Raw genomic sequence first — 25,904 nt, 5'->3', positions numbered from 1 at the left:
CATAGAGGTCCGCCCACCTCATAGAGGTCCGCCCACCTCATAGAGGTCCGCCCACCTCATAGAGGTCCTCACACCTCATAGATGTCCGCCCACCTCATAGATGTCCGCCCACTTCATAGAGGTCAGCCCACTTCATAGAGGTCCGCCCACTTCATAGAGGTCAGCCCACTTCATAGAGGTCCTCACACCTCATAGAGGTCCGCCCACATCATACAGATCCGCCCACCTCATAGAGGTCCGCCCACCTCATAGAGGTCCTCACACCTCATAGAGGTCCGCCCACCTCATAGAGGTCCGCCCACTTCATAGAGGTCAGCCCACTTCATAGAGGTCCTCACACCTCATAGAGGTCCGCCCACATCATACAGGTCCGCCCACCTCATAGAGGTCCGCCCACCTCATAGAGGTCCTCACACCCCAGAGGTCCGCCTACCTCATAGAGGTCCTCACACCTCATAGAGGTCCGCCCACCTCATAGAGGTCCGCCCACCTCATAGAGGTCCGCCCACCTCATAGAGGTCCTCACACCTCATCATAGAGGTCCTCACATCTCATAGAGGTCCGCCCACCTCATAGAGGTCCTCGCACCTCATAGAGGTCCGCCCACCTCATAGAGGTCCTCACACCTCATAGAGGTCCGCCCACCTCATAGAGGTCCGCCCACCTCATAGAGGTCCTCACACCTCATAGAGGTCCGCCCACCTCATAGAGGTCCTCACACCTCATAGAGGTCCGCCCACCTCATAGAGGTCCTCACACCTCATAGAGGTCCGCCCACCTCATAGAGGTCCTCACATCTCATAGAGGTCCGCCCACCTCATAGAGGTCCGCCCACTTCATAGAGGTCCGCCCACTTCATAGAGGTCCTCACACCTCATAGAGGTCCGCCCACCTCATAGAGGTCCGCCCACCTCATAGAGGTCCGCCCACCTCATAGAGGTCCGCCCACCTCATAGAGGTCCGCCCACTTCATAGAGGTCCGCCCACTTCATAGAGGTCCTCACACCTCAGAGGTCCTCACACCTCAGAGGTCCGCCCACCTCATAGAGGTCCGCCCACTTCATAGAGGTCCTCACACCTCATAGAGACAGATGTTTGTCTCTCCCACTCTCTTTGATTCCCACTCTTGCGAGACCGCTAACATTCCGGTTACTGGACGACCCACTCTAAATACTGAGCCACGGCTTTTATATGAATTTACATGTATCAGACTTTGATCTTTGATTTGTTTACGGTTTTAGTCAACTCACATTTAAACAGTTTCATTTGGTCACATGCAGTTGTACAGGTACAACACACACTTTATATTTAATACAACAAAGTTTCATTAGATAATTTGTCATTAACGTAAATCAACTCGGTTATTTTTTTATTACGTAACTTGGGCATATATAGTTGGATGATGATCCCTCTGGTGCTGAATCATGTTCCATGTAATCCCTCCTTTTGAAGAAACTTCTAGTTATACAAATGGGCAACTCGTCATGTAATAACTCGCCATTCTTAGGACAACCGAAGTACTCCCATATTTCCGGGAGACTTCAGGTATTTTTTTTGGGGGGGGGGGGTAATGTGTTGTGTATCCTTTGTGTGTCATGCATCTGTCTGTTTGGTTCTGCTTTGTGTGAGTAAGCTGCCTGCCTGAGCGCACAGCTGGTGTAACTTTGTTTTTGTTCCAGGCAAGTGTCGCCAATCTGTCGATGGTACCGGCACAATAGATCTACGTTTTTACAAGCCAAGACAGAAAGACAGTTTTAAGAAGACTTAACGATTAATTAACCATGGCATTTTAAATCGCGGTTAATTGTCAAACCAGTAACTCGTGACATCCCTACTCATGAGTACATCACACACGGCAAAAAAAACAAAACTGTTCCTTTAAGACATCGTCTTACTTGTCATTTACATGATCAAAATCTACCAGATAATCTTGCCTTAAACCAGCCTAATTTGGTCGCTTTAATACCAATAACATGTTTAGGCATGTAATCGAGTGTTGTGATCAATCCAACAGGGCAAGTAGACATGAGTCTCGTGTCAGAGATCGTAGGGATTTTTTGTGCAAATGATCCCAAAATTGAGTTGCAACAAACTTTTGAAGAATTTTAGAAACAAAAATAAGATTATAGGTCAATAGTTGGTTAAGATTCCAAAAATCAAGAGTATCACAATACTGTTTATTTAGATTAGTTTGCTGTGCATAGCCTGCCAAGAAATATTGATTGATCAAATCAAAGATGGAAGAACTGATTACATGAAAAGCCATCTTGAATAGTCTGGTTGTTGATTGGGACAAAAGAGAATTTGATAGTTTAAATTATGCTGCTCTTGTTGTTTGCTTAGAAAGTTCAACCGGACAGAAAAATTCTAAACTAGGGACGGGCATTTTAAGGGATTTTTGAGGTCAACTCATCGAGCCACTTAAAGTGGATTAGTCGTGACGTCATCATTAAACCCATATTAATCACCAAAGCAGTTTGTTGTCCTTGTCGTTTGCCGTCACATAATCATTTAACTACAACAAAACCAGTCATTTTTCGTAGCTTTTCAGTCTGGTCTTTTTGCTCCTGAAGCGCAACATGTTTGTGATGCTTTAGTAAGTGAGTCCTCATTGCACCGGTTGAACCGTCGTAAGCTGGCTTCGTCCCGCAAAATGAGCTTTCGACTTTGTTGTCCAGTTGAGTGAAATGTGTGTTGCTTCCACTATCGGTGCAAACTTCAGCAACAACTCATCAGTGATGACTACAAGTAAATCTGGCTGTTTTTTCCCCAAGCTACTTAGAATTCTTGTAATTTTCACCTCTGTTTGAAGTTAGTTTCAAAGCCTACAGCTGTGAATTAGACCAAGGAGCCGGCCTCCTTTGACCGATTACCTTTTTTTTCAAAGCTGTAGCTCTCGACAACAAATAAGTCTGTGACAGAGCAAAGCTGTTATACTGGCATGTGGTACTGAAGAAAACAATACTCAAATTGATTCTTCAAATTTGGTTGGAAAAAAAATATTTGTGGATGGTAGCGAGAAAACCAGAACTGACAAAATTTTTAAAATCATTTTGTTGTCTTTTAATGTGATTTAATTAGCTTTAACTTTCTAAAGGTGCAGATTGCTTGATGTGTGGCATGGTGTCCTGCTGGTAGAATACTCCGGTTACTTGTGAACAAAACTGGAAAAACAGTATGGAGATGTTATGCTGTTCATTGTATAAACCTCTTTGATACGGAGGATATAAGTTTACCTTTCTGGCATCATCATGCTAAAATATTTATTTGAAGTTGACCAGTTAAAATATTACTACCTGTTATTATTTATATAGTATTATAACCTGTTAATGGCTAATGACTGTAATGACCAATGTCTTTCAGGTATTGTCGTTGTTGGGATAAATCGAGCAAAAGCCAAAAATTCTATAAGTAAAAATCTTGTCAAACTGGTACGTATGTCTTTTTTTCTCCTTTTTAATTTTTTTTTTACCTCCATGATTCCATGATAAAAGATTAGACACCAATAGTCAACTTGTTTTTTTTCCAGCTTCTGAATCTCAGCCCAACACAAGTTGACTCAGCCTATCAAGCTGCTTAAAGGGCAGTTCCACATGACACGCTGTTGAGATTTGAAAGTGCTGATGGTTATCCATAATACCCTAACTATGATTGTAAAATGTGTGTTGAGGTAGGTTTTTTTTTTTATCCCAGTGTAGACACTGCCTTCTCACTACACACAACCTCACTTCCAAAAAACATTTCAATTGATCTAAGCTTTCAAGGGAAATGAGTTGGAGAGGTTTATTTTCTTCTCATTACTTAAAGAAATACAGAGGTAGATGGAAACACAGAAAAAGTTTGCTTTGTACACGGTAATACCTTCTTTGGCAAGTACTACACCATAGATTATCAATGTTTTTGTAGACAGAGTTTCAGTAATAAATCAGTTTCAAGATAGAGTGGGTTTTCTTTTGATGACTCGTCAATGATGATCATATTTGTGTTGGTAGCACTGTTCAGTAAAAAAAGATAGTCGTTCAGAATAGCCGATACACACAAGGTGGAACCCAAAAGCAGGCTGACAGAAACATGGAAGGAAAACTGGTTTATTAGTGGAAGTGGGTTGAAAGGCAAATCCACAGAGAATCCAGTCCGGTGATTATCTCCAAGAAGAGAGGGAGTAGCTAGATTGGTCCAGGAGTATTCAGTAATGAATGATCTGTCGCTCAGTGAGCGTTTACTATGATTCCAGGAGGGGTCCAGCGAAGGACGGGTAGGGGAGCGATACAGGCTGCGGCGTGGTTTGTCCGAGATGGCGGCGGGCGAGCAGGCAGGCAGGCAGGAAAATGCTATATTTGCAGGTTGTCAGTCCAGACACAGAAATTGGATCAGCAGGGATATCAAAGATCTCAGGAGAAGCAATGTTATACCGATAAGACAGAGAGAGGCACAGTTAAACACAGAAAGCCTTCTTCAAACACTGGGGCACACTGGTTGGCCTGATTACCATGGAAACAGTTAGAACAATCTGATGAAGACTGGAGCTCCTGCAGATCCTTAAGAAGCCAGCTCTAAACGAGCAGCAGGTGTGCTGGCAGGACTCCGCCCCGGACTTCCTGGATACCTGCTCAGCCCCGCCTGAAACTCAGAACACAACCAAAACACCACAGCCAAGTGCAAGCATGACATTACCATTCCTCGTAATTGTTGTCTCTTATTTGCTTTGTCACCTACTTGAGAATGTTAACTGATAATACATACTTCTGTTTTTTTGTGCCAGGCAGCTGCTTTATATTTATAAAGCTTCTCCATTTTTAACAGTGGACCTTTCCAAATCATGGCTATGGCTTAGCCTAAAGGGCTACATCAAGCTGAGTGTCAGCCATCAGGCAGCATCATCCGTCTCTCTTAACTTCTCACGTACACATCCTTCTCATTTGTTATCTAAAACAGTCATGATTCAAGAGAGACCAGCTATGTAGGACATTACTGAAAAACACAAAGCATTCTACCTTGTTTTACCCTATTTTATTTGCTAAATTTATGCAGTCTTGTTAAACATTTGTATTACTGCCCCGTCCTGCACCGGAGACTTTTGCCTTTTGCAGGTTTACATTGTATATCCTAATCAGCAGTTTGAAGTAACCTTTGTGTGGTGTGTTGTTGCAGCTGGTTCTTCACGTCGGTTTGGTCTATAAGAAGCCTAATAAGCTAATTCAGCCTAAGACCTCATGTGTCTTGGCATGACTTTTGAATGGTGTTTCTTTTCTTTTTTCTAGTCTAACAGAATTTAAAAAGACAAACAAACAAAACCACATACACTATGAAATTGAGAGTTATTGTGAAAGGAATTGACAGTTGATTTGGTAAAAGGCATTTTCCTAAAACTTGGTAGCGTATAGAGAGATCTGGTCTCCCTCCATGTTGCATGAGAACTTGTGAAAGGTGTGGGCAGTTTTACAGAAGAGACATATTGTAATGCAGCATCAAGCTATACCAATATATACTGCAAATTGTGTCGTCTCATCCTGTCTTTGAATATATTGATGGATCTTGACTTGATTATACCCCCCAGCTCTTTGGTCATGAATTCATAAAAACATTTGTTTCATAATGACTTAATTGATTACTTTTGTGGTATCTTAGAGTGTGTGTGCGCACTGTACTGGTCTCTACTGCTTTTAACAGCTGCGTGTAACACCACTTGTTCCCGGCGAAACGTTGTTTCGTCTCACTGTGTACTCTGTATATGGCTGAAATAAGAAATATGAAATGGGCTCTCCATTCTAAGGGCAGGTTTTTGGGGAATTATTTCAATTTTTTTCTTCTTTTAGATGTGTGAGGCTGTGGAGGATATCAAGAAGAACAACAACGTTCGCAGTGTTATTTTATGCAGTTTGGTTCCTGGTATCTTCTGTGCAGGTATGCTGGGGGAGGGGGGGTTCTTATTCCTTCTGTTTAAAATATGTTTATGTTTCACTTGGTATAAGGAGTGTAATATGGGCGTCAATTCTGTAATAATTAGCAGGTTTGATGATAGTCCAAATTGTACTCTTCTCTCTTTACTAAGTTAGAACTTTAGCTTGTTTGACTTTTTGTGCAGGTGCTGACTTGAAAGAAAGGGCAAAGATGCACCAGAGTGAAGTTGGACCGTTTGTATCCAAAGCAAGAGCCCTCATCACAGAGCTGGGTAAAGACTGGAAATAACAATAGAATATGAATTCATTAACTGTAGACTTATTGACTAGAATGTGTACATGCCATTCTTTGGCATCAGTGTGTTATTATCACAGGCATTGAATTGAAAAGATGAAAAAAACTTTCATAATGGTACAAGTCTGTGCTTATATCTGGATGGTTTCCCACCTTAAGATGACACAACTTTTGCCCCTGTGCCATGATTTTCCATACAAGCTTTGAAAATATTAATTTTCAAAGTACAGTTCTCAAATACTGCTCGTATTGTATGTAGCAATCAAAAATGTTTTTGCTGACTTCCAAAGAAATTTGATCCCCTCCAGCTGGCTAGCTATCACTAGCTGTCTCAGGTTTGTTTTTAGCTGGGTTGCTAGTGGTTACCAGCTTGGCTCTGACTTGCTTTACCTTTCTAAATCTGTTCCTTTAGTGACTGATTACTGAGTAGTAACTTAAAGATTCAAAGATTCTTTATTGTCATTTCAACACATGTTTAAAACATAGGGTGAAACGAAATCAGTTACTCTGCAAGCCCAATAAAAAAATAGAATAGAAAAGAAATGGCGAAGGGTATGTACAGTAAGCAAGATAAAATAAAAATATGCAAAATAAGTGGAAATTCAACAGTCCTGTACCATTGAGGTAGTGTGCAAGTAGAATTAAAGTGACAGTTTAAAGTTACAATTTGTAGTGTTCGGAGTTGTGCTCCTCCAGCAGGGACTACAGGGGTCCACCAGAGTTCAACAGTCTCACAGCTTCCAGGCAGAAGCTGTTCCTCAGGCTGGTGGTCCTACTCTTAATGCTCCGCAGCCTCCTGCCTGAGGCGAGGGGGACATACAGTGTGTGTGCAGGGTGAGTGGGTCCTCCATGATGCGGGAGGCCCGCTTCCTGCATCTGGAGGTGTAAATGTCTGTGGTGGTGGACAGGCTGTGTCCCACAGTCCTCTGTGCAGCTTTCACCACCCTCTGCAGCGCCTTCTTCTCTGCTGCAGAGCAGCTGCCGTGCCACACAGTGATGCAGGAGCAGAGGATGCTCTCCACCGCACATCTGTAGAACGATGTCAGGACTGAGCTCCCAAATCCGGCCTCCTGAGGAAGTAGAGGCGCTGGTGTGCCTGCCTAATCAGACAGGAAGTGTTGTGTCTCCAGGTGAGGTCGTCGGTGATGTGTACGCCCAGATGCCTAGAGCTGGAGAGCGCTTCCCCCGCTGTCTCTCCGATGTGCAGAGGAGGGGGGGGTTCTTTTGGATTTGAGTTCCACTTTTGATACTGTCAACACAACCTTCCTCTGTGTCCTCCATTCATCCACCCATTCATAAATCAATTCAGTCATCCATTATCTTCTGCTTATGCAAGGCTGGGTCGAAGAGGCAACAGGTCCAGGACACAAACCCATATATCCCTCTCCCCAGCAGCCCTCCCAGCTCTTGCTGGGGTATCCAGAGATGGTACAGGTTATCAAAAGCTTTGCCTTTTCTCAACAACAAACTCGTGCCACACCCTCAATCCATCTTTCTCTCAGACTTGCCGTCACTCATGAACAGGATCTTGAGATACTTAAAATACTCAATTCGAGACCAAGGTCTGTTACACTTATACATCTCGAACAGAACCTTGGTCACTCTGACTTACTTAACCTTCTCAACAGCTCAGCTTATTCAAGACTAAATGTATTTTTTACTATTTTTATGCTGATTAAACTTAGCTTGACTTGCTGATAAAACTCCAGCAACCTTGCTAATCTCACTCCTTCTCTTTCTTATGCAAAATCCTAAGTGGCCAAGAATGTCACCAAATTGAATGATGACTTCTTTTAGGCCTGTTGGTTATACTCTTGGTAGTCTCTTAATTAATATCACCCAGACTGCTAAGGTATGAGGAGTATTATTTGATTCAACCTTCAGTTTTGATGCTAAAGTCAAACATTTTTTGTTAGATTTCATATTGATTTTTAAATCTTACTAATGACCTTCAAAGCCTTTAATGGCCTTGCCCCCCCTAAATCTTAATTCAATTCAATTTCTATTCAATTTTATTTATATAGCGCCAAATTACAACAATTGTCATCTCAAGGCACTTAAATAATATAGTCCAATTCAAGCCAATTGGAATTCAATTCATTGTAATCATAATCCAATTAATTCATATAGAGCCAATTCAAAAAATATCCTAGCTAAGGAAACCAACAGATTGCACCGAAACTTGTCTTCAGTCCAATCTCCTGTCCTGAGCCTAAGGGACTGTGGAAAGGAACGACTCCCTTTAACAGGAAGAAACCTCTGGCAGAACCAGAACCAGGAAGAAACCTCTGGCAGAACCAGAACCAGGAAGAAACCTCTGGCAGAACCAGAACCAGGAAGGGTGGCCATCCGCCTCGACCAGCTGGGGTTTGAGAAGACAGAAAAGAGGGAAAAGAGGGGGGAAAAACACCATAACACCATTCAAAGGATATCTGTTGGAACAGGGAAACACAAGTTAATAACCAGAATAATGTCACATGTACATAAAATCATTTGTGAAATTAAACAGGGGGAAAAAGAGAGCAAAGTGAGGAAAGGTGTGACAGATGAGGTCCCCCAGCAGTCTAAGCCTATAGCAGCTTAACTATGGGATGTTTCAGGATTACCTGAGCCATCCCTAACTGTAAGCTTTATCGAAAAGGAAAGTTTTAAGCCTAATCTTAAAAGTGGAAAGGGTGTCTGCTTCCCGGACATTTACTGGCAGCTTATTCCACAAGAGAGGGGCCTGATAACTGAAGGCTCTGCCTCCCATTCTACTTTTAGAAACTCTGGGAACAACAAGTAAACCTGCAGTTTGGGAGCAAAGTGCTCTGTTAGGAAAATATCTTACAATGTGATCTTTAAGATATGATGGAGCTCGGTCATTAAGAGCTTTATATGTGAGGAGAAGAATCTTAAATTCTATTCTGAATTTAACAGGGAGCCAATGAAGAGAAGCTAAAACTGGAGAAACATGATCTCTCCTGTTAGTTCTCATCAGAACTCTGGTTGCAGCATTTTGGATCAGCTGGAGGCTTTTCAGAGAATATGTGGGACAGCCCAATAATAAGGAATTACAGTAGTCCAATCTTGAAGTAACAAATGCATGAACTAGTTTCTCTGCATCACCCTGAGACAGGATGTTCCTGATTTTAGCAATATTACGAAGGTGAAAGAAGGCAGTCCTAGAAACCAGTTTTATATGTGCGTCAAATGATAAATTCTGGTCAAAAATAACTCCAAGGTTCCTCACTGTAGAACTAGAAGCCAAGGAAATACCATCTAGAGTAACTATATAACTAGACAATTTCTCCCTGAAGCGCTCAGGTCCAAAGAGAACAACTTCAGTTTTGTCTGAATTTAAAAGCAGACAGTTCTGAGTCATCCAGGTCTTTATGTCTTTAAGACAGGCTTGTAGTCTGACCAACCTGTAGGTTTCATCTGGTTTCATAGATAAGTACAGCTGAGTATCATCAGCATAACAATGGAAATTTATGCCATGCTGTCTGATAATGTTACCTAATGGAAGCATGTATAAAGTAAAAAGAATCGGTCCAAGCACAGAACCCTGAGGAACTCCATGACTTACTCCAACGTGTGAGGAAGATTCTTCATTTACAAGAACAAACTGGAATCTATCAGATAAATTTGACTTAAATCAGCCTAATCCAGTTCCTTTAATCCCAATAACATGTTCAAGTCTCTGTAACAGAATGCTGTGATCGATCGTATCAAATGCAGCACTGAGATCCAACAGGACAAGCACAGAAACAAGTCCGCTATCAGAGGCTAAGAGGAGATCATTGGTAACTTTCACCAGTGCTGTTTCTGTGCTATGATGCACTCTGAATCCTGACTGAAACTCTTCAAACAGATTATTTCTATGTAAATGATCACAAAGCTGAGCTGCAACTATTTTTTCAAGAACTTTAGACAAAAAAGGGAGATTGGATATAGGTCGATAATTAGCCAACACTTCTGAATCAAGAGTAGGTTTTTTAAGTAAAGGTTTAATTACAGCAACCTTAAAAGTCTGAGGTACATATCCTGTCAACAAAGACAGATTGATCAAATCCAATATGGAAGTGTCAATTAAGGGGAAAACCTCCTTGAACAGTCTGGTTGGGATTGGGTCTAAAATACAAGTTGATGGTTTAGAAGAGACTATTGCTGTTGTTAGCTCAGAGAGATCAACTGGGCAGAAGCCGTCTAAATACAAATCGGGTTCGAAAGATACTTCTAAAGCTGCTTAGACTTACTTACTTAGTATGTTCCCTTCTGACCACTGAGATACAAAGATGGATCCCTGCTAACTGTTCCCCGATCACAGTGTGTGACAAAGGGCAATTGGTCACTGGAGCCCCTATTTTATGCAACTCTTTGCACACTGAGGTGAGGCACACCAGGTCTTTAGCTACCGTCAAATACTTTCTTAAAACAGTTTCTCTCTGAAGAAGTCTTGAGCAATGTCCACCCACCAACTTAATTAAAGCACATATAAATAACTAAAGATCAGTTTCCAAGCTCTTATTTCTGTCCAAAATTGTATCTAAAAAGGAACGCATTTAGACAATAAATGTAGGTGGGTTTTTTTGTATGGCATATGACGAAGTGGGATCAAACCGATGGAAGTCTGAAATCTTTCAATAGACTCAGTTGGAGATACCTGATTCTGGTACCAAAGAAATCTCATCCATCTGCCCTCTACAGACCAGTTGCCCTAACACCCCACATCATGAAAGTCTTTGAGAGATTATTACTGGCTCACCACAGTAATTAAGTGAACACTTTTTGGGATCCACTACAGTTTGCTTATCGTCCTGGTGTTGTTGAAGATGCCATCATCTGCCTGCTTCAGTGAGCCAACTCTCATCTGGACAAAGCAGGCAGCACTGTAAGGATCGTGTTCTTTGATTTCTCCAGAGCTGTTAATACAATTCAGTAGGTACTCTGAGTAGTTCCTGAAAATCCAGGCCTCCCCATATAGACTACCTGACAAATAGACCAGAGTTTGTGAGACCCAAGGGTTGTGTGTCTGAGAAGGTGGTCAGCAGCACAGGAGCACCACAGGGGACTGAACTCTCACCATTTGTCTTCACTCTCTACACCTCAGACCTCCAATACAAGTCAGAGTCCTGTTATCTCCAGAAATACTCTGATGACTCTGCAGTTGTTGGGTGTATCAAGAGGCTGAGTACAGGGAACTGGTCGACCACTTTGTGGCATGGTGTGGGAACAACTGCCTCATCTTGAAGATGAAAAAATCAAAAAGATGATTGTGGATTTTAGGGGGAGTAAGCCAAACACTGTCTACATTCTAGATGGAGGTGGTGGATCACTACAGATACCTGTGTGTTTACCTGGACAAACAAGACTGGAGATGCAACACTGAGGCTGTCTCGAAGAAGTGACGAGGCAGACTGTGCTCCTAAAGAAAGCTTAAGCCCTTCTCTTTGAGCACCAAGATGTTGCATATCTTCTACAAGTCAGTGGTGGAGAGTGCAATCATCTTTGCAGCATCTGTTGGGGCAGCAGCATCAGAGCCAGACTGAGAAGGCTGGCTCTGTGCTGGGGACTGCTTTGGACCTGATTGTAGAAAGAAGAATGCTGTACAAATTAAAGAACATAAAGAAGAACACTGACCACCCTCTACAGAACATTGTTTTGAAACAATGGAGGGTGATCAGTCAGAGGCTTCTTCAGCTCTGTTATAATACAGAGAGCTACAGTAGGACATTCCTGACAGCAGCAGTTGCCATAACTAATAAAAGCTTATCATAATTGTTAAAAAGATACTGCAACAATTTTTTTTTTCCATTTAATTTAATTTCAATCAAACAAACTTAGTGTTTTTTTTAAACACTTGGTATTTTCATTGTTTCATTTCTTACTTTTTTTTAGGAAGTCATTTTATTAGGTCTTACTTGGTGTTTTTTCCTGTTGCTTTTGTGTGGCTGCTGATTTCTTTTATTTTTCTATTGCTATTGTGCATTATTTTGTTTACAGCATTTTGAAATGTTGAAAAATGTGCTTTCTAAATAACTTTGATTCCTTATTTTTAATGTTTATCACACATTCTATTATTGTTTTGTTGACATTCATTCAACTCTTACTCACCTTATCCATTCTTGTAAAGCACTTTGTTGCATTAACAGAAGTGCTTTATTATTATAATTATTATTGTTATCATCTAAGAAATAGTAGTGATGTTAATATTAACGATTTATTCATTAATGAATGGTTCAAAGGAAGGAGATGCAAAGTGTCTCAATCTAATTTAGTCTTTTGTGTATGTATGTTATGTTTACATGACTGCATACATTCTGGTACTGTGAAGAAAATTGGGCTTTTATGGATCATAAGATTTTATTTTCTCTTGTACAGGTAACCTTCCAATACCAACAATTGCTGCGATTGATGGAGCTGCCTTAGGAGGAGGCTTGGAAATGGCCCTTGCTTGTGATATCAGAATTGCCTGTAAGACTGTCTTTACTTTATTTTGAGGTTATAGGGTTAGGGTTAGGCAAAAGTTTCACACTGTAATCCTCAAAGGATTACTCCAAAAGGGGAAACTAACAAATATCAAACATACTGACAAAGTATGTGTGTAAATATATATGTATATATCTATCTATCTATGTATAGATAGATATATGCATATATATTTACTGGTTTCTTGAACATTCCATTTATACAGAAAAGATGCACAGATTAGGCGTGCAGATGGTTTTGGAAATCTAAATATTTCTTGGTATACAAACTTTTTAGAAGTTGTGAGTTTGCTCTTGGCCTATATGTAAGCTGCTGTTTTTTACACAAGGCGTCTGGTCCAGTGTCCCATGACTGAAGATGAAAAACCACATTGCTCCCTTGAATCCATGGTTAAACATTCTGCTGGACTCTTCTGTCGAGCACTCTGACATTGGCTTTTCTGGGGTAACTGTAAAGTGTGATCCCCTTGTATTAAAAGGAAAGAAAACCCACCCCAGTCTGACAACTTGTATGCAATGTTGTGGCACAACTCCCAACTCCATCAATGGCATTAAGAAACTCAGGGTGAATCTCATCTTCTCCCAGGGGCCTGCTGCTATCCCAGTGACCTCAGCACCAGTGATAGGAAAGTCCTCTATGAACTCCCCAATCTCTGCTTCCATTCAGAAAAGGGGACAGTAGAGAAGTTCAAGCCCGCACAAAATTATGATATACATTCAGTAATTGGTGAGCAATGATGTTGCAAGCATTGTGACATTCATTGAAAACAGAATTGTTGCTGTGGTGTTTTGGGGGAAGTAGTGGAGGAAGATGGAGTTCAGCAGCAAGTGATTTAAAAACAATAGATGGATAAAACACACATGGTCTATACATTTGACCTTGTGAAAATGTATTATTACAACTAATATGTTGGATTACAGTAGCTGTTTTTGTCCTGACCAAACATCTGTAACCTCAAGGAACAGAGGTCGTCCGACATGTCAACCTTGTGCCTAATCTTTAAATCCCCAATATAAGAACGAGAATCTAAGATGTGTTTCTATGTATGTATATAGTTTTTGCTTGCCCAATTGATAAATAATGTAATAATTTCACTTATACATTGATACCAGCAGAACTGGTTGTTGAAGTGCATGTGTGGAAGTAGTAATACTACTCTTTGATCTCTTTAGCCAACTCTGCGAAAATGGGACTAGTTGAGACGAAACTCGCGATCATTCCTGGAGCAGGCAAGGCTGTTTGTTTTTGTGTATTATCTTCAAATGTTTAAGCTGTTACACAAATCTAAGTATAGCTCAGGTTTTTGCAACACTTTAGGTCAGAGCTCCATCTCCAAAGTGTTTTTTAGATTTGATACCCTCTGATAGTAGTGTACTTTTTGTTGTCCATCAAGTGATGGAGGGTATCAGTATCTGTGGAAGAGGACCTGTTCTAACATTCTCTTCTGTTTGTTTTTAGGTGGTACACAGCGTCTTCCAAGGGTTATTGGCGTGTCTCTTGCCAAGGAGCTCATATTTGCTGCCCGGATAGTGGATGGAAAAGAGGCGTGTCGCCTGGGGCTAGTCAATCATTCTGTAGAGCAGAATGACAGTGGTGATGCTGCCTATCTGCGGGCTCTGGAGCTTTCCCGTGAGATCAACCCTCAGGTGATAAGACTCCCTGACTAACGAGCAGAGCACCATATGAAGACAAATATCTAATATCATAGCAAAAGGAAAAAATCTGATTTAATGTTGGATGGCATGGCTTAATCAAAGCTTCTTCTTATTTTAAACCTTGTAACTTGTAAAGGTTAGTCAGTCTTTGATTTTTGGTTCCACAGGGTCCAATTGCAATAAGGATGGCAAAACTAGCAATCAACCAAGGAATAGAGGTGAGTCACAGCAAAGGAGTCCTTTTGCAGTATTCTGCTGCTTTGATTCAATTTCACAATCCGATTGTATTTGTGATTTTTCTCTTGTCCGCACCTGGTACTGCAGGTGGTGATGAATCATAGGACTCATTCAAAGCCTGATAGTGTATCGGCTGTTGCCTTTTATACTCATTCCTCCTCCATGTAGTAAAGAACTCTTCCGACTTTTTTATTGTGTCAAAGTAATTCAGTGAGCTGTCAGTATTGCAAAGCAAAGGAACTGTTGATGGTTAATGGGACGGACACTTGAAGTGTGTGAATCTCAGTGGCGGGCCGTGCTTTGGGTCACTGGGCTTCAGTGTGGGTTTACCGTCCATTCAGAGTCGCTATTTAAATACGTACTGAGTGACCACATGGATCCGGATCTCGCTAACCGTGCTGTATGCAAATAAACACAGAGAGACAGCTGTTAGAAGACATTCCTCTGCAGGTTACCTTCCTTTTTAAAAATGTTTTTAACATATTCAGCGGCAGGATGTTTATTCATCAATTAGCCTACTAATAATGAATTATGAGAGGTATTTTGCATATTGAGAGCGACTACCATTGTTATTGTTATTATTATCCCGTACATCAGCGGTTCAAAATATTCAATCTTTTATATTTATTGTTTAATATTTATGTATTGAAATAAACCAACCCTTTTCCTGGCTGAGACAAGCTGGCTACCGATGGGTTTGGCCAACCTTTCTGCACAATGTCCAGCTTTTCTTGAAAAGTCCGCTTTGGAAAAGAAAATTTGATAAGTTTTTGATACCAAATCAGTTTCTCGTTCTCCATCATCCATTGTGGGCAAAAAGATGAAACTATCCAATGTATTAATGTCACTCAGATCCTTAGGAGCTGTTTTTCTAGCAAAACTTGCCTGTGATAGCTTTGCTCTGACCATCCAATCAGAGGACGGAAAACTTCTGACATCATTGGTCCAGTGAGGCGAATTTGAATTTGTTCAATTCAGTTGGTTAAAAAAAACAGTTCCATTGCTATATAGTTTAATCAAGGTAGGCCAGCACTACTGATTCTGAAGGCCCTGGGCAGAAAGTCTGTGCAGGACAGTGTGTCCCAGTTCCTGCCAATATCCAGCAACTTCGCACAGCAATTGAAGAGGAGTGGACCAACATTCCACAATCAACAACCTTATCAACTCTATCTGAAGGAGATGTGTTGCACTGCATGAGGCAAATGGTGGTCACACCAGATACTGACTGTTTTCCTGACCCCCCCCCCCCCCACACACACACACACACACAATTTATAAAACAATATTTGATAGAAATAGATCTATTGTGTATGTAGAAGATGTTTTAGATCTTTGAGTTCAGCTCGTGAAAAATAGGAGCAAAACCAAAAGTGTTGCGTTTATATTTTTGCTCAGTGTGTATGATGGCACATTTTTATCCAGATGAGGGATCAGTGACTTGTTTAAATTGGAGAATATGGGAATGAAGTAAGAAAAAAGTAGGTCATATTTTCATCTTCATTGTGAACTTTCTCTGAGAGATGCCATGTTCTTTTTCAGGTGGATTTATCTACAGGTCTGGCAATTGAAGAGGCATGTTATGCCCAAGTGAGTATTTTATTAACAGTGTATATCAGTTTTAATGTTGGTTTTATATTCTAAAAACATAATCAATCATTTTACATTAACCGTCACTTTACAATGTTTTGTCCATAATAAAAGTAAGCACACTAACTGTCATATCCTGCAGTGTATGTGTGTTAATTTTTCATCTACTCCTCATCAGATCAGTTTTTAAATGCTTTGATGGAGGTTTTGGGAAACATCTAAGCTTTAGAAAGTTTTGTCATAGTCTGAGCTTTAACGTGCCACAGGAAATAGTCTCCAATTTTGTTTTGAAGGGGACATATTGTGAAAAAAGTCACTTTATCTGTGCTTGAGAGCATATATTTGGATGTCTGAAGTCAGTTCCAATCTGAAAATACAAAAAAAGTCCTCAAGTTCACTCCGCCTCCTCTGCTAAGCCCCGCCCACTCACATCCACCCTGCTGGACGGATGAAGCCAGCTTCTGGTGGAAATGTTCTGCTGTCAGCTGCACTGAGGAGCATGCATCTTCCATCCAGCAGCAGCCTCAGAGGATATAAGAGCCCAGTGGATAAACTATATCTGAGGCTAATGTTCCAGCAGAGTTGGCTAAAGACTGTGAATGTGCAGCAAACACTTTTCATCCCACTGTTTTAACAACTTGGTCCAGTTCAACGCTGGATGTATGTATCTATGTATATGTTTATAGTGTTTTTGATACTATTGGCAGAATAGCTTAATTGTGTTTGCATTAACCACATAAAATTGCATGACAGGAAATACAGCGTATGATATAAACGTGTGTCAGCACCAACCAGCATGACAGTGTGTCCTTAGCTAAGGGAAAATCCTGCATAAACTAACCCCTCACAGACTTCCTGTCGAAGCCTTCATAGCTCAACTTCTCTCCCCTTGTTCGAATTCCGACTTTCTGTTTGAATAGATGTAGTTGCTTGGTTCTGTCGGAGACAGTCACTTTGTATTCGAAAACTTTCTTTCTCCCCCAGCTTCTCACTTAGCAGTTGTCATGGTAATTAAGCTGCATTCGAAAGTGGTGTGTCAAATACAGGATTCCCCCTCAACTTCTTCCTTTTTTGTTGCATTACAAGTTTTTTAAATTAATATGATTAAGAATTTTATGTAATGGGCCCACACACAATATTCCAAACAGGTAAAGTGAAATTTAAAGGAAAAATGTTTTTGTGAAGTAAGAGAACAATTTGTTTCATTTAATATTTACTTCCTTTCCTTTGAAGCCCAAAATAAATATCTAGTGCTGTCAATTTATATTGTTCAGTTAAATAACTATTTTCATGAAGTACACCTGTTTGCAGTTTAAGTGTAATATATTCTCAGTATATACTGTATATACTGGCTGTGAAAGGCTCCAATCTGCATCCCCACGAAGTAAACAGCACGATGAGGACTGATTAGCTTTCTAAACTTGTCAAGAACAAAGTTCTAGAGAAGGATAGATTAGGAAAATGCTACATGTGGAACAAACCCCGCCTCCAAGTAACAGGTTTGTGTCCTACAGTGAGGCATGGTGGTGGCAGCATCATGCGGTGGGAGTGTTTTTCATGAGCAGGGACTGGGAAATTGAATGGAACTGGAAGGAATGACGGATGGGGCCAAAATATAGAAACTCTCTTGTGGAAAATCGGTTTAAGAATAAGGCCTGGAATAGGTTCCCCATTCAGAATGACTGTGACTTTAAGCATACTACTAAATCAACACCTGAGAGGTTAAAGGAGCAACATTTAAACATGTTGGAACAGCCCAGTCAAAGAGTACACCTCAATCTGTTTGAGAATCTGTGCTATGACTTTAAGATTGGTGAACAAAAATAGAACTCATCAAACTTGGAGCCCAAACTGTTCGGCCTTGAGGAATGGACAGAGTTTCCAGCAGTTAGATGTGCCAAGCTTAAAGGGGAACTCCGGTATTTTTAAACCCAGACCTTATTTCTAGCATGAAATACGTTCATCTCCTCACTGAGAACAGTTTGGCAAAAGTCGGCGTCCTTCAGAAAATATCTAGAAAAACACACTTCACTTGTGTTAACAAACTGTCAATAACTCTTTTACAGATGTTGATGTCACGCTGCTGTATGTAATCTACCTTAGATCTAAAAGATGACTTGAGACAGAGCTCAGGTAAAGATGTGTATTTTTTCCAGCCCTCACTACTTGTGTTTTTTTTAAGGTGATACCAACTAAAGACCGATTGGAAGGTTTGGCTGCTTTCAAGGAGAAGAGGCGTCCTCATTTCAAGGGCGAGTGAAGCCATCCGTGTTGCATTACCACTGCTTTCGTCTATTTCTGGGTGACATCAACATCTTAACCTGTTCAGTACCCAGAAGTGTTTGATGGCAGGACTTCATGGTTGCCTGGTTCTTTAGCTAGTTTAAGTAATTGAAGTGTAAGGCATTTACAGGGTGCAGAAGCTCACTGCTTCAGGATTTGCAGAAACAAGAATTTAACCAAGATTTGGTCGCTTCCTATAATGCTAAAAGCACTTGTAATGTATGTAATCATTATCTTCAAATGATTACTTTTCTTTGCAGTTTGATTGGCTGCCAATAACTAACAGCAGCTTCCATCAGAAGTGAACAGAACTTAAAACTTTCATAGATTCTTCTTTTTTTTGACAGAAATGTGCATGTGGTTTAAAATCAGTTTTAATCATTTGATAGCATAGTTGGATTTGATGTTTTCTTATTGTGGTGCCTCTCTGTGGTTGTAACAAACTGCTTACTAACACATACTGCTTTAAAACTCAAATGAACTAAGTCCATTTTTTCTACAAATGTGATCTTATGCATTCACATTATCAGCTCCTAACATGCTGTATTTGGCCAAAAGTCTTCTATATTTAGTGGTACCAATATGCAGTATTTCCCAAAAGCCTCTTACTTCTCATCAAATCTAAGCAGTGCTTTACAGCTCGCTGATGGTACTGGCAGGTTGACTGAGTTTGTAGTCATCGCTGTAACCACACAAGAGAAAGACTAATTAATCTCCTCTTAACTGCCTTTATTCTGTACAATGTGTTTTACTCTTCATTAATGCTTTTGTAAACAATTGTCATGCCTAAAACTGAATAAATCTCCCAGTTTTCCTCCAGTTCATGTGTCTCATAATTGCAAATGGAATAATGTGTACAGAAGTAGATAATGATTCGTGCGCATGCACTGAAAGTGTTTTATACCGGCATTTTGGGAAGTAAATCTGAAGCTGTAATAAGAACTGATTTTAAATAAATATACTCACATGAGATACATTTGTGAATAGCAAACTTTTCTACAAGCCAGAAAACAATGCTGGAAACCACAATGATGATGAAGAATCAAAGATTAAAATGCCTTCCAGCAGACGTGCATCATCTCCAGTCAAAGCTGTCATGAACCATTGTTTTTTTTTCATCCTTGTTTGGATCAATAAATGATTGCGACCAAATTCAAAGTTGCCGAATATTTTTTCAGAGCTCTAGGCCCATTTGACGTCTGCTAAAGAGGCCCTCGATACTCAATGCAAAGGCCAAAATCTCCGTTAAAAGGCTGCATGGTTCAGCTGGTGTGTTTCTAATGTCAAATAGTAAAGCGAGTCCATAAAGCTCAGGTTTTACTAGATTTTTGGTTCAGCCAGACTTTGCTCTTCACACTGCAGACGTTAGCTCTTCATGTTGATTAGTGTTTCTACACCAGACAGTAGATCAGTTGCACTTTTCATTGCAGTTAGAGCCAAATGTTTTTCTACTCCTCCAGATATTGTTTGGACACACACACACTTGCTCTTAAGTGTCCTCCCTCTGGCAGCCGAGCACCTTGCATTGTTGCTCCATTACCATTTGTACGTATGTGTGTGTGTCATAGTTGTAATTTATTAGTGTGTTTAAGGGCTTGGGCCATTTAAAACATTTTTTTTTTATCTAACTTAAATCCTAAAGTTAAGATGAACTGATCCATGTAGTGCAGTTAGAGGGAAAGGTGGTGGTGCAGTTTCTGATGCTACCCCTCAGCCCTCAGAGGTTACATCTCAGAGGCTGCAGTCATGATTTTGTGTTTTGTAATTAGGATTTGATATTTACAGTGGAATCGGGTTCTTGTTAGGTTGAAATTAGGCAAGCAGAGCTGATAGTAATGTCAGAGTTATTATGATGATATGAGTGGGAGATGTGTATATGAGCCTGAAAACAGACAGTTGAGCCATGGCCGGCGGTTATGTGCAGGCCTGTCCTGTGGCTTCGTGTTGCTGCTGCACAGAGCCTGGCAACAGACTATACATCCCCACTGTGGCTGGCCTCCTTCCGGCAGATGTCCCAACTCTAAGCCGGGGGGAATCCCACCACAAGTCAGAGTTGCGTAAAGAAAGACCAGTTTCCCAATACTGGAGGACTGGACCCCACACGTTTCTCATGGGAAATGTTTAGCGTGTCAATTTTTCAGATTTTCTGTTTAAGTGAACTGTCTTAGGCGCGGTTTTTGTGACCGCAGGACAGTCTGGAAAATGTGCCTCTTCCTTTCTTGTTGTAAGCACAGGTTATTTTAGCATTTTAACCGTTTCTCAGAATGTACTTTTGGGCTTCAAATTACAAAGACATTTTTTTTCTACAGCTTTAAACATTTTCTAAACTTTTACAGCTGAAGCAAAGCCAACTTTACTATTTCTTTGGCAAAAAGTAAAAGATCTGGATGGATGAATACTAAATTACCTGAATTGTTATACTTTTCTAGCTTGTTTTTCCCTTAGTAAAACTTTGGTTAAATGACTGTTTCGGCCCGCTGCATGGCTGTGGTCATGGCTGTAATTGTTATAGTATTTAATTAAGCAAGTCATGTACTGAGTTAGTAAGGCACTAATCCTATTTATGAGATCAACAGGAGGAAAGTTTACATGTTTATGTGTATATAATCCTTAATTCATATTTCTTCAATCTACTCCAAACTTGAACCAGTCTTTAATGAGACCCTCCCTCACATAATGGTATTACTGCTTTTTATACAGTTGAAGATTTGTAACCCAAAATTTCTTTCAAACTTGTTCCCCAGACATGGCAACATATGGTGTTTGTTATCAGTGTTTCACTGATTTGAATTTTTTGTCATCCTTAGTAATAAAAGGGTTTTACTTATCACTATCTGTGCTTTTCATACCTGGAACTTTATTTCTTTATTAAAAACTCCTGTCACTCTCACAGCTCTAATTAAACAGTTGCACATGAACTGTATAAGCAGCATAAATGTCAATTTTTTTATTTATTTTTTCTTTACTTCTATCTGGGCAGCTATTATATCTATATCTATATCTATATCTATCTATATCTATATCTATATAGATATAGATATAGATATATAGATATATGTATATGTAGTAAGAATATAATATACTTACAAGTATGAGTTCTAAAATGGTTTAATTCCCGGCTTCCCAGAACCACGTGTGGAAGTGTCCTTGGTCAAGACACAAAACCCCACGTTACTTTCGATGCATCCGTCGGTGCATGAATGATCATCGTGCAGACTGAGACGCGCCGCATGAGTGTGTGAGTGAATGTGGCATTCTCTTTATCTGTTTAAAATATTGTAGAAGTGAGGATTGCAATTCATTTTGGGTCCGGCATATCTGTACGGCGCATGCTTAATGTTAAGAATTTCAGAGGTTTGTGATGGCATTGCAGATGCTCACATGTTAGTATTACAGTTGTGGGTCTTAAATATGCTGTGGATTGTTCTGCCTGTGCAGGGTACTACAGAGTAATAATTTTATTTATTTCACATATATTTATGTTCTCTTGAGCTATTATTGACTTTGAAGAAATTCTACTGAGTACTGACAATATCCATCTGGAAATTTAAATCATCTAGAGCAACATGTCATGTGTGGATCTAAAACAAACTGGTAGATATTTATCATTTGACGCACATATAAAACAGGTTTCTAGGACTGCCTTCTTTCACCTTCGTAATATTGCTAAAATCAGGAACATCCTGTCTCAGGGTGATATAGAGAAACTAGTTCATGCATTTGTTACTTCAAGATTGGACTACTGTAATTCCTTATTATTGGGCTGTCCCACATATTCTCTGAAAAGCCTCCAGCTGATCCAAAATGCTGCAGCCAGAGTTCTGATGAGAACTAACAGCAGAGATCATGTTTCTCCAGTTTTAGCTTCTCTTCATTGGCTCCCTGTTAAATTCAGAATAGAATTTAAGCTTCTTCTCCTCACATATAAAGCTATTAATGACCGAGCTCCATCCCATCTTAAAGATCTCACAGTTGGATATTTCCCCAACAGAGCACTTTGCACTCAGGCTGCAGGTTTCCTTGTGGTTCCCAGAGTTTCTAAAAGCAGAATGGGAGGCAGAGCCTTCAGTTATCAGGCCCCTAAAAGCAGAATGGGAGGCAGAGCCTTCAGTTATCAGGCCCCTAACAGCAGAATGGGAGGCAGAGCCTTCAGTTATCAGGCCCCTAAAAGCAGAATGGGAGGCAGAGCCTTCAGTTATCAGGCCCCTAAAAGTAGAATGGGAGGCAGAGCCTTCAGTTATCAGGCCCCTCTCTGTGGAACCAGCTGCCAATTTTTTCTTCAGGAAGCAGACACCCTCTCTACCTTTAAGATTAGGCTTAAAACTTTCCTTTTTGATAAAGCTTATAGTTAGGGATGGCTCAGGTGATATTCCATCCTAGAGTGCTGGGGGGCCTTATCTGTCACAGATGTCAGACCGAAGCTGTTTTAAATAAACAGAAACAGCTGTTTGCAGAAAATGCCCCTTGACCATATCTGAGCCACCTATACTACCATCTGGTTAAAGTAGACAAAGCATTAATTTAAACTTTAAACTTGTACTTGAGGTTTTAATATTGAATTAGATTTTGCTGTTTTGATATTAAACCATAGGTGTTAAGGAAACACTTAGCTTTAATTGAGTTTTTGTCAGGGACCCTTGAATGTTCTGGGGCATCCATTTTATTGCTCCATCTGATTATTAAATTATGTCTTTTAGTTCCTCAGCTGGATGACTCAGATTTGATGGTAAACTGGTAAACTTTATCCACTATTTGGTAAAACTGTGGCCATTCTTTTTGGTAAACTGAGTCAGACTGGGACGGTTCCTGGTGCTACAGCTTGTCACTGAAAACTCAAGGGAAAAAAATAGCAGCTCATTTGGCCTCTTTCTACAGCTTGATGTAACATGGTTTCTCCTGCCATCTGCTGGTTTTCTTAAGGTAAGTTCATTCAACTTGCTTTCACAGAACCTAACTTGCCATTAAGCCATGGCAGTGATTCAGTGTTTACCAAAGCAGGACATCCCCAAACTGGAATTCAGTGATCTTTCTCTACAGTGATTTGTGCATGAAAGGTGTCTGGGGTTGCACAGTATGTTTCATAATGTTCATACGGTGCGTTGAAACCAAACATAAAGCAAAAAGTTGCCTTGCTTTACTTGTGTGAGTTCAGCTGTGGGAGTGTTTTTGAAGCATTCTGCAACTACAAAATTCACAGTGATGGTAGTTAACTTACACCATCACCCATGCGTGGCCGCATATCTGTCACATTTCTTGTTTTAAGATTACTTTATGCTCTCTCCGGCTCGGGAATGAGATCCTTCCCCAAGTGGAGGAGTTCCAGTATCTCGGGGTCTTGTTCACAGTGAGGGACGAATGGAGCGTGAGATTGACGGCGGATCGGTGCGGCGTCTGCAGTGTTGCTCTGCACCGACCCGTCTGTGAAGAAGGAGCTGAGCCAGAAGGCGAAGCTCTCTATTTACTGGTCAATCTACGTTCCCATCCTCTCCTTTGGTCCCGAGCTGTAGGTAGAGACCGAAAGAACAAGATCGTGAATACAAGCGGCCGAAATGGGTTTCCTCAGCAGGGTGTCTGGGCCTCCCTTAGAGATAGGGTGAGAAGCTCAGTCATCCGGGAGGGGCTCGGAGTAGAACCGCTGCTTCTCCGCATTGAGAGGAGTCAGATGAGGTGGCATCTGGTTAGGATGCCCCCTGGAGGGCTCATTGGGGAGGTGTTCTGGGCCCGTCCCACTGGGAGGAGACCCCGGGGAAGACCCAGGACACGTTGGAGAGACTATGGCCTGGGAACGCCTCGGGGTCCCCCCGGAAGAGCTGGAGGAAGTGGCCGGGGACAGAGACGTCTGGGTTTCTCTGTTAAAGCTGCTGCCCCCCCGACCCGACCCCCGGAGAAGCAGCAGATGATGGATGGATGGATGGATGGAAGATTACTTTACATAAAGATATAGATCTCAGAACTTCAAATATGTTGTTGCATTATCAAGATTGAGCCAAGCGAAAAATACCTCAATATTTCCAAAGAGTTAACTTTCAACAAGTGATTTTGTCATTTTGTACTTGTAGTGGTTAAACATGAGATAGGATCTGAATACAGTCATGTATGTACACATTTGACTTTAGTCTTACTACCCATTCCCAAGCCAAGAGGCCAGCTGACTGATTGAGACAACTAACACCTGTAGTAATTGATCTGTGGTAAATGCAATAAATAGCTGAAATCCAGTAACAGATCAACTCTTTCATAGCTTACCTTGTAGGCCTGCAGCTTCATTCACTTCCATCCACGGCTTTTTTTCAGTTTCGCCTTTTCACACTTCATTTGGAATCACAAAACTTTGGGATCTCACACCGCTAGTTAAGTTTGTCCTCCAGTGACTATTAGATCACTGCCATTCATTCATGAATAAATCAGCTGAGTCATACTCCTGGTGATGTCAGAAGAGTCGCATCACTGATAAGCTGTCAAAGTGTTAACTTGCACATATACAGCTTTGTGAGTTCTGTCTTTGCGCAGCAGTAAGTGGAATAAATGGAATCTATTCACTGATTATATTATAATTATATGGAAAGTGCACCACCCACACAGTTTTCACGTTTGGTCTGAGCGCACCATTTAAGTGATATGAGCAATGATTCTTCTATTCGCCCTGTGATGGACTGGCGACCTGTCCAGGGTGCACCCGCCTCTCGGCCAATGAGCGCTGGGACAGGCTCCAGCCCCCCCCGCTACCCGACCGACGGATTAAGCGAGTATAGAAAATGGATGGATGGGTGGATTCTTCTTTTCCTTCACTCCTTTTCTTGTGAATTCTGAGTGACTTAACCCATCAGGTTCACGGTCATCACATTTTCGGATTTATGCTTCCTTGTCTCTCCCTCACCAGTCCTTCTGTCTGTAACCCAAATTCAGTCTCTGCCAAACCTTGTGATGTTTGTAGCACTAAAATGCACCTTGATGAGAGTGGAAGCTGCAGGAGGAGGTGTAAGTGAGAAAATGCAGGGATATGTTTACTTCTTCATTTTTGGTTGTCTGAGTTCATTCTCCTCTGAGTCTCTGAAGGCGATGAGTGTCATGGTCTGTGGTCTTTGTACCTTTAGCTGTTTTTGAACAGGACATTAATGGCCTCATCAATCAGTGGAAAAGATGGAGTTCAGTCATTCAATCAGTGGTCAGTTTTCTATCGATATGAAAGTGATGGAAAAAGCCACTATGTGATGTGTGACTTGATATAATTACAGAATATAGAATAAGACACAAAGTGCTGCATAATATGAACTGATTTTATGAAGTCAGGGTTTACTCACAGTAATGTCTTATCATGTCTCCAAAACATTTGTGACACTGCGTAAAGTGTTAATGAGAACAGAATGCAATGATTTTAACATCTCATAAGCCAATATTTTATTCACAATAAAACATGAAAAAAGTCTTGAAAGTGAGATAATAGTCTGTGAACATCTGGGAACTGAGGAGACCAGC

At 40.9% G+C, this 25,904-nt stretch overlaps 1 protein-coding gene across 1 annotated transcript in view; it reads left to right on the top strand.

Annotated features, from left to right (window-relative positions):
* The window catches only part of auh (AU RNA binding protein/enoyl-CoA hydratase), a 30,079-nt gene extending 10,832 nt beyond the window's left edge, over positions 1 to 19,247 (top strand). The window contains exons 2-10 of the mRNA XM_072371435.1: positions 3,364 to 3,431; positions 5,817 to 5,904; positions 6,086 to 6,172; positions 12,559 to 12,651; positions 13,839 to 13,895; positions 14,125 to 14,312; positions 14,489 to 14,539; positions 16,098 to 16,145; positions 18,328 to 19,247. Coding sequence (XP_072227536.1) covers positions 3,364 to 3,431; positions 5,817 to 5,904; positions 6,086 to 6,172; positions 12,559 to 12,651; positions 13,839 to 13,895; positions 14,125 to 14,312; positions 14,489 to 14,539; positions 16,098 to 16,145; positions 18,328 to 18,405 — 758 coding nt within the window. The 3' untranslated portion in view covers positions 18,406 to 19,247. The remainder of the gene's footprint in view (positions 1 to 3,363; positions 3,432 to 5,816; positions 5,905 to 6,085; positions 6,173 to 12,558; positions 12,652 to 13,838; positions 13,896 to 14,124; positions 14,313 to 14,488; positions 14,540 to 16,097; positions 16,146 to 18,327) is intronic.
* Positions 19,248 to 25,904: the final 6,657 nt, after the last annotated feature.

This window comes from Leuresthes tenuis, unplaced genomic scaffold (genome assembly GCF_036924035.1).
Source record: "Leuresthes tenuis unplaced genomic scaffold, fLeuTen1.0.hap1 SCAF_19, whole genome shotgun sequence".
In the NCBI taxonomy this organism is placed as follows: Eukaryota; Metazoa; Chordata; class Actinopteri; order Atheriniformes; family Atherinopsidae; genus Leuresthes; species Leuresthes tenuis.
This window is presented reverse-complemented; position numbering and strand designations above follow the sequence as displayed.